Source organism: Cynoglossus semilaevis, chromosome 11 (assembly GCF_000523025.1).
Source record: "Cynoglossus semilaevis isolate Cse_v1.0 chromosome 11, Cse_v1.0, whole genome shotgun sequence".
Lineage (NCBI taxonomy): Eukaryota > Metazoa > Chordata > Actinopteri > Pleuronectiformes > Cynoglossidae > Cynoglossus > Cynoglossus semilaevis.
In genome coordinates, this window is record NC_024317.1 from 17,539,848 (window position 1) to 17,548,700 (window position 8,853).

Genomic DNA, 8,853 nt, shown 5'->3' on the forward strand with positions numbered 1-8,853 from the left:
TTTAATTTTTATAAGCCTGGTTTTATAATTTTCGCATCTCGTTGTTGTTTTAGGTCAAGTACAACAGAAGCTGCTGTCGTCGAGTCTTTTATGCCATTTAAGGAAAATAGGTTGAGGCTGAAAGTGGAATCGCTTTGGGAAAGTGCACAGGAGTGTGCAAAAAAGGGAGCAGGGATGAGAAAAGTAGGAAGACGAATGTCTCATCAAACTGTATAAAGGAGCATGGACACAAAGAGATCATTGAGAGGAGCAGGCTGAGAGTAAACTGAGGTTTGGGACAGGCAGGGAGAAAAATAAAATACCTGAGAGAAAAGTGAGAGGAGAATTGAGTCACAAGGATAGTTCCAGTTTTACAAGAATAAAAAAAAATCTAATTTACACTAAACATCAACATACATATTACAGTCCAAAGCCTGTAATTTGACATATGATCCTAATTTGGGTAACAATTAAGAAAAATAATTATTAAAAAATAAAAAAACATCATTTCACACCATTGGTCACAGAAAAACATTCAGTTGGAAAGTTTATTTTCTGAGCAATTCTCAGATTGATTTATTCTATTCAGGTTTTTGCCAGTGAACAATCCTACAATAACATTACAAATGCTCTGCAACATGAACCAGTTAGTTATACACCAAGATGCATGCTCACGTCAATAAAAGAGAGAACTACTGAAAGAGGTCAGTGATTTACAGGACTATTTATTTCACCTTTATTCCCATTCAGGCATAGGGTAATACGAGTCATCTTAAAACAGGAACATCAAGCTTGTTACACTTTCAAAAGAGAACTAATGAGTTAAAAAAAAAAGTCACAATGACTCAGAGAGGCCTGCAGACCTGACACAGCGTCCAGTTCCACAAACACTACCTCACTGTTGTAATGTATCCATTTAAACTCTCAGTACAAACTTTAAAGAATGTTCAGAGGAGCAGGGTTTGCCAAACGTTTTCTCACCCACGGCAACATTTGACATTAGAAATAACTCTCAGAACATGGCCAAATAAAAATGTCACAAAAAATGTATAAGATGAAATATAATGATCTTTTAGATTCAAACTACTGGCTCAGTGTGAAACCTGGGCCTGTTTAGTTGAACACAGCCATGATATAGTCAAAGGAATTGAAGAAAGCTCTCAGCCTCTGTTTCTAGTTTTTGAAGCAGTCATGGACAAAAGGGCCAACATCGCAGGTATGTTGTGGAAAATGGGCACAGGTCTGAAATAGTTCTCTTTATTTGCTTAAATAAATAATAGTTAGTGTGAGAGATCAAGGATGTGCAACATTTATCAGTGTTTCAATGGCAGTTTCAACTTTTAACTGAGAGAAAATTCACAAAAATACAATGCACATGTTTTACAGTGGAACTGTACTTTAGTAGGTCAACATCAGAACATAGTACTTCAGTTTGTGTTAAAGTACGCCTTTGGTTTTTAGTTTGCCATCTCTAAAGCACAGAAACACCTTAATTGGTCGACCACTTACAAACACTGGTGTTTATAAAGGTCTTAGCAAATGCAGTGCAACTTTTTATGCATTTGCATAGGTCAACAGTACGATAATTACTTTCTAAGGCACTTGGGATATTTGATCTGTCTAGTGAAGAAAGTCGTGCTTCGTCATTAATCTGATAGTCACAGAGTGGCCAAGCAGTAAAGAATGTAAACAGCCAGAAAATGTAAACATCTCGAAACATGAACCTCTCATAAGAAACAGAATAGTAACAGTCAGACTTTTGCAGTCAGTACCATGTAACATGTGGGTGTGTTCCTGTGTATTTGTTCAGTAATAATAAAATGTCAGGAAAAAAAGAACTAAAATAAAAAATAAAATTGATTGTTTATTTCACATTATCTTGTAAAACCCAAACAGAACGTATGGGTTTAATGTATTGTTTCCAGTGTTGTAATCTGCAGCAAACAGACCGACTGCACTGAACAAATGGAGTGTTGGGGGATTGATTTTCTAAAACAATTACTCTGCAATGCACTGCACTGCTACATTAAAACAGCCACGAGGGGGGAAACAGTGTGCGGTCATCACAGTTGTTTTCTCAGTATGTGCGGACTCCTGGTTTACTGTCTACGGCCTGGTTAAAAGGATTCGCTGGGCTGGACGATTCTTCCTGCTGGTCTATAGACTCGTAAGCTTCTCTGTTCCTGGTTAGGAAGGGGAAACCTGCAGAAGGTAGACAAGGTACAGCAGAAACCTTCAATGTACCATAGACAGAACAGACCATTTGAGTTGTTTTCATAAGAGCAGGATTACATACACCAAGGGTTCTTAACCTATAGGCCCAATCTTTATAGTTCTAAGAGGCCTGGGCACGATAAATATTATAAAATATTATATTCGATGAATTTGAAATTGTACCTAAGAAAAAAATATAGTCTTTGGTGGGGTCCACACGACATTCATCTTCGTTTTTCCGTTTTAAAAACATTCTGTACTTTTTGCTACAGCTAGTGTAGAGAAGAAGACAGTCGCCTTCTCTTTATATTGGAGCTTTTTAAAGGACTGACTGATGCATTACCGCCACCATGTGGTCGAAATGGATAACATATCTCTGGTGTCTTCAGTTGATAACCTATGCAGTCCGTGGCCCACAGTTAAAAAACTGAACGTTTTGTTTGCGGCCCACGAAGTGGAGTTGGCAGCCCAAGTTTGGAAGATTGTAGACATCAATATGAGCAAGAACAAATCCCAGATATCAGCTTGATGAACCTGGTTGTTAGGTGTTAAAAAGAAGTCTGTAGAAAACCATGTCTTTTCTTCCGAGCACATTCAGAAGCAAGTTGCATTTATGGTCATTTATGTGTCATCTGAAAATGAAGTGATTTTAAAATGTGCTCCATTATGCAGCTCAGGATGCAGCAGCTCTAATAAGGAGTCCAGAGAGTTAAATATGAATAAAACATCAATGCAAACAGGCAGTGAAACATACAGTTAAATGGTAGAAGAGCCATGAATACAAATATCCTGTACGGACCAAGCAGGTCAGAGGGTGGAGATGAGGAGTTAGAGGGTTGAAAAAAAAAAATCAAGAGACTGAAAATATTCACATTGTAACATCATACCAGAACAAAAGTGTATTTTGGGGGGGAGAGGTTGCCCCAGCAGTTTGACTTGAAGGCTTACTTCTGGTGTGGGGGGGCGGAGGAGGATGATTTGAGAACAGAAATGGTAAAAAGGTGAAGGCAGGAATCAGTAGCGCCGGCCAATAAAGGCACTGTCAGCACTATCCGTGGTGCAGCGACTGTCCACAGAGGTCTCTAAGTCTGAGAGGTGAGCAGCAGAGAGAGGTGGGAGGGATGGAGGGAAAGGAGGAAGACGAGATGAAGGAGATGAGGGAGAGGAGAGCAGAGGAGATGACAGGAAAGGAAAACACATTGGACAACATGAGGGATCACACATAACATGACAGTACAGTGTCACACGCAGCAAGGCAGAAGGTCAGAGGTTAGAAATAATGACATGCAGGGGAAATAGAAAGAAGAGTGAATTTTGAGTCCAGATTACTCAGAGGTCAAAGGTTAATGTGTGCTGATGGAAAATCTATTAACAAAGGACAGTTACAGAGACTTTATCGTCTGTAATTACATTTGTTTTACTGTCTCTGTACAGTACATGCATTATCTCACACCCACACACACACACACGCACACACACAGGAATGCACCCAAGTCAATCAGGTTCAGGGTAGTTTAGTTAGTGGGAAAGCTGGACAATAAAACCGATGTCAAATATTTTAGTATGAAATCCTGACCAAAAGGAAGGAATTTGAAACGTCACATTGTTACTCTGATCCACGGTGAACATGCTCGACCTGCTGACCTCCTGTACATCTCACAGGGCACAGAACAGCAGGGACATCATGTTCACTCCAGAAAATTCAATCAGACAGCAACTTAGAAACACACTCAGCATGAAGCTAAGATCAGCTACAACCATTAGCCAATCACAGACAAGTGGATTTCTCCTGCTGTGAGAAAATCACACTAAAGTAAAACCTTGAGAGGGAAATTTCTGCTAGCATTCATACTTATATCAGTAAATGTGTTCCGTCAGTAGTGGGGCACATTACGAGTTAAATTAAAATGAAATCCACTGCAAAACAAAGTGCTGCTACTTTTCATCTGAGGCTGGAAGATTTGTTAAAACAAGGGTTTCAAAGTTCAAATGAAAACCCGGTTCTATTACAAATGTGTCTGTAGTAGTTACAGACCACTCCAGCAGAGGGTGCTCTAAGCTGACATTAAAGGTTTTAACTGTCTTCATTAGTTAAAGGAAAATAATGGAAGGAGATTTTTTTTAATAACAAAAGATGTAAATCAGTATTTGTATATGTTGTGTTCAGGAAACTGTAGTAAACAGAGAAAACCTACTCACGCATGGGGAGAACATGCAAACTTTTTGTATGGAACAAAAAGTTTAAATTATCATTGGGGATCAAACCATTGACCTTCATGTTATAAGGCAAGAAAATTAACCACCAGCACGCACCATCTTCAGAACATTATATACTGTAGTTCATACATCAATACATCTGTATTTATAATAATAATAATAATAAAAACAGTGTTTGAATTCAATCAGTTTGATTGTTGAAACACGTTTGTGTTTGTGTTTCCCTTGCTTTTTAATCACAAAAAACGCTGGCTAATTCTAAATGACGAAAACTGAGTAAAGTCAAATGATCCGATAAAATTAGGGTCAGTTTAAGACGTAATGTTAATCTTTAACATAATAAACTGTGATTCACTTGTATCTAACACAGCAGCAGACACAGAACTACAGAAGTTAACAGTGTCAATGAGAAAAGGCTGCAAATCAATATCCTGCCAATACAAATGAACCCCTTATCATTGGTTTTTCCAGGACTATGACCTGTCGTCACAGATAACTTTTTTTAAACCTAAATGCCGCAAGTGTGACATGAATGAAAAATCCACAAACGTCTCATGGAGAACTGATGTTCTCAAGTCTTGTGACTGTAACTAATTAGTTTGACTGAAGAATCATCTGCCAGTAATTTAGCACAGAGGCTGTTTTTCTTTATAGTTTGTGTTCAAAACAAGGGAAACTGTGTTTTCTATTGACTTCAAACAGCTACGTCGCCCAAACGCCACATCAGTCTTTCCTGTCTTGTCACCTGGACTTCACATTCACGTTGTAGACATCACTCACCAAGGTTGAGGTTATACTCTCCGCCTCGCTCACGGTACATCTGGTAAACAAAGAAGCAGGACACGGGCTTGAGCAGCAGGCTGAGGATGGCCATTCCTGTACTGAAGCGGAATGAGTCCCATCGTGCCCCCGGCACCAGGTCGAAAGAAGGGTAATAAATCCCAAAATGGATGATGTCGGTCAATATGGTAATGGTCATCCCAATCAGGAACTACAGAGAAATGACAGAGGAGATGATGATTTCAACACCATCAAATTTAAATATGACTTTGAAAATAAGTGGAAACATGTACATGTGTGGAGTATTGTGTTTACTGTACAGGCTGTACTGTATTTTAACAGTTATACATATTAAGTTGTTGGTGAAGAGTTATTTAAAATGTAAAAAAAAAACAGAATTCCCAAGAAACTAAATCTCCTTAAGTCGTTGAAATTAAGAAGTTGCCTTTTATTTGGTGTGACCTGTTATATAAGTCAACTGTTTTGTTAAAGCAGCTCTCGATTCCCATTGAGAACATAACGGCCAATGTACTTGCTTTATTGTCCATTTTCCTCCAAATGAGACTCTCTCTCTCTCACCTCTTTGGATTTTGAACTTCGTGGTAAATATTCGTGTAACCAACTACGTGTAATGTTTACAATTTCTTTTTTTTTTCAAGCTGTAAAAATTCTATTGGATTTGAGCTACAAATGTGACTAATGTAAAGTCTAGTGTTGTGTATATCTTGTAAACTTCCAAGACTTGTTGGCATCAATCTTAAAGTAGTAAGAAGGGTTACTTTTGTATGAGACAAATAAAGCTTTTTCAACAGAGATTTGTTATTTTATTGTTAAAGGCACAATTGTTGAAAGCAAACCTACATTAAAATCAAAGAGAAGGTGCTGCCATCTTTATTTAAGCCAGCCAATTAAAATGTACAAAGAAGAAATAGCAACATCTAGTGGTGCCATTACATGTTAATGAAGAATATGGCCTCACAGAATATCATCTTTATAGAAATACATACATACAAACATACGTGTGTGTGTGTGTGTGTGTGAGTGTGTCATCCTATAAAATGAAGATTCACACTTCATGCCAACTCAATATGTCATCCAATAAAGTGTCATCAAACGTCATAGTTTTACTTCCCTCCCAGTGAGCAGTGAAATGTCAATACTTCTACCTACGACTTCCACCTTTAAAAGAAAGGCCATCGTCACAGACTGACAAATAGGTTAGCACAGTTACACAGTGCACTGACTGTAGTTGGACTGCTGCATATGTCACATGACGGTGAAGATTACAGCTCGTGTGAAGAAGAAAAGACTCACCATGAGAACAGCATCTACAGAGTCCCTCTGAGCGATGGCCCACACCCCGACTGCTAGAACGCTGAAGTTACCCCAGGGAAAGGAGCTGGGCAGCCATGGCACCATACATCCCCTGATGGAGGACAGGACATGGTGAGCACACAGGCGTTAAGTATGTGTATGTGTGTGTGTATCAAGAGGAGAGAAATTCCCCAGCTAAGTGGAAAAAGAATGGCACTCACCACACTGTCAGCAGCCAGTGCACCAGTACTATGGCCTACAACAGAGGACAAGAGACATGTCTGAATTCATTAATAACACGTTCAATATGTTTACTGTCCTCACCTGCTTGTTATAATCCTCAATAAGTCAAATTACAAGTGGACAGAAAAAAAAAATCAAATCTGTGTCATTAAAAACAGGCCCAAAATACCCAGAGTGCATTAGGATTCTTCTCTACGTGTTTTTCCTTTTGGAGAATCATGACATGATAAAAATATTTGAGAATAAAGGTTTTAAATAGTCCACCTCGATGACTAATTTCATGGCCTTATTTGCTGCTTCTTTGTTTCTCTGTGTTGTCACAGCCTTTGAAAAGATTTGCATTTCATGCTGCTCTTAGAACAATCCAGCCTTTAAACAGGGAACAAGCCCTAATTTCATTTAAAAGCTGTCCTTTGGCCTGACGTAAACAGAGGTTCACTTCATTATTCACTTCCACTGCTGCTTCTAACGCACGGTGACTGTGAAACTATAGATATATAGAGAATGGTTACAGTACTAAATAAACAGAATACATTTGTTGAAATAAAAAGCTGCGACAAATGTTTTTTAAAAAAAAACTTATAACTGTAGTAAAACAATCGTCCAGTTTATATCCTTGTTGTCCAAACTTCTTAGGAGGGACTTCACTTTGGCAGCCAACCAGAGTTCTGAGGCCCAGCTATGGTCCAGTTAACTTTAATCAAGTCACATGTGGACACGATTCAATTAAACATGTTTTTTTAGGACACAAGAATCAGCTCTGTTCGTTAAGTTTGAATCGTTAATTCATCTGAATGCAGGTTCTTCTGATTTGAACATTTAGTACAGTGTAAAAAACACAGTAAAAAAGAAACAGTTTAAAAGTGAGGAGAACCGTAGGTCGAGTCGAACATTTCTGAAGGCAATTCTGTCAGAAACATCAGTAATCAGACCTTACAGTCAGAGTGAATTAGAGCTGGGTCTCCATCAGAGGTTTGACTTTACTAGAGCAGAGTGGACTGGAGCCAATCCCAGCAGTCACCAGGTGTGGGCGCTGTACAAACCTGGACATTCTGCCAGTCTAGCAACCATTCACACCTACATTTACACCTACAGTCAGTTTAGATCAACTAACAAACCTAATTCTGCAGGTGTTTGGACTGTGGGGTCAACCAACCAATCAGAATCAGTTAAAAACCAGTGACCTTTCCTGTCGTAAGGCCAAGGAAACCAACCATGCTCGCCCAGTGTGGTTTAAATTTGAATCTTTTTAATAAACTCGGGTACAAACTTTGCCATATGACAGATTTTTATTTGTACATAGTATATTTTAAAAACTATCCTTATCCATAAAACTACAACTAAATTTCATATTTACTGTCTTTTGTAACAAGAGGAGCGTTAGAACTCAAACTCAGTTTAGTCACTCAAACAAATCGACTCTGACTGTAGTTTCTCACTTGTTTTTACCTCCTGTTCTTAACAACACACACGGCTTTAAAGGTAAACCAGAAAAGCCCAGTTTAAACCCACCGTCCTCCTCTGTGTGGAGTTGACTCACTGATAAACTGTTGCCACACAGACTTACCGGGAAGTGTCATTTCTTACATCACTGCGTGATTTAACCGTTTTTTAAAAAGCTAATTTGGGGCGAATTAAAGTCGGCTATTGAAAAAACACTAACAACAACGACAGTAGACGGAGCAGAGCGCAGCCTCACCTTCAGGTTGATGGCAGGGACTTCCATTCTCGGCTGTTTGTTTACAGCAGCTCAGCTCTGACGATCCTCGTCACTGCACCGACTTGTTGAGGGGCTTCCTCAAACTTCAGCAGCTAACTCCTCCTCCTCCTCACCCCCCTTTTCTTCCCCAGAAAGCCATCTCCTCACCCTCTTTGCATGCTCCTGGTGTCGCTGTGGACAGAAACAGAAAAGTTTGGAAATTAAATAGAAAACAAAACACAGCAGGTCACCGTGTTTTACTGCTCACTATAAGAGTGACACTGAGAGAGAAGAAAATAAATGAAATTACAGTGGTTATTTTAAAGGAACAATGCGGTAAATTTAGGAGAAGTAAAAAAAAATAGCCTGACTTCCTTTGAGTATGAACCAAGCTCATAATCGTCACT

At 38.9% G+C, this 8,853-nt stretch overlaps 1 protein-coding gene across 1 annotated transcript; it reads right to left on the reverse strand.

Annotated features, from left to right (window-relative positions):
• Positions 1-500: 500 nt before the first annotated feature.
• Positions 501-8,571, reverse strand: agtrap (angiotensin II receptor-associated protein). The gene is made up of 5 exons (XM_008321038.3): positions 8,447-8,571; positions 6,726-6,760; positions 6,505-6,616; positions 5,191-5,401; positions 501-2,181 (listed from the first exon to the last, which is right to left on the reverse strand). The coding sequence occupies exons 1-5, from the start codon at positions 8,471-8,473 to the stop codon at positions 2,057-2,059; spliced, it is 510 nt and encodes a 169-aa protein (XP_008319260.1). The 5' UTR covers positions 8,474-8,571; the 3' UTR covers positions 501-2,056.
• Between the last annotated feature and the right edge of the window lie 282 nt (positions 8,572-8,853).

Bases quoted from the DNA above. Each gene is read 5' to 3' on its own strand.
- agtrap (XM_008321038.3), bottom strand. From the start codon at position 8,473: ATGGAAGTCCCTGCCATCAACCTGAAG. The intron at 6,617-6,725 runs GTGAGTGCCATT...GTCCTCCATCAG, and splicing joins CACTGGCTGCTGACAGTGTG to GGGATGTATGGTGCCATGGC. The intron at 5,402-6,504 runs GTGAGTCTTTTC...ATTTCTCTGTAG, and splicing joins CTGTAGATGCTGTTCTCATG to TTCCTGATTGGGATGACCAT.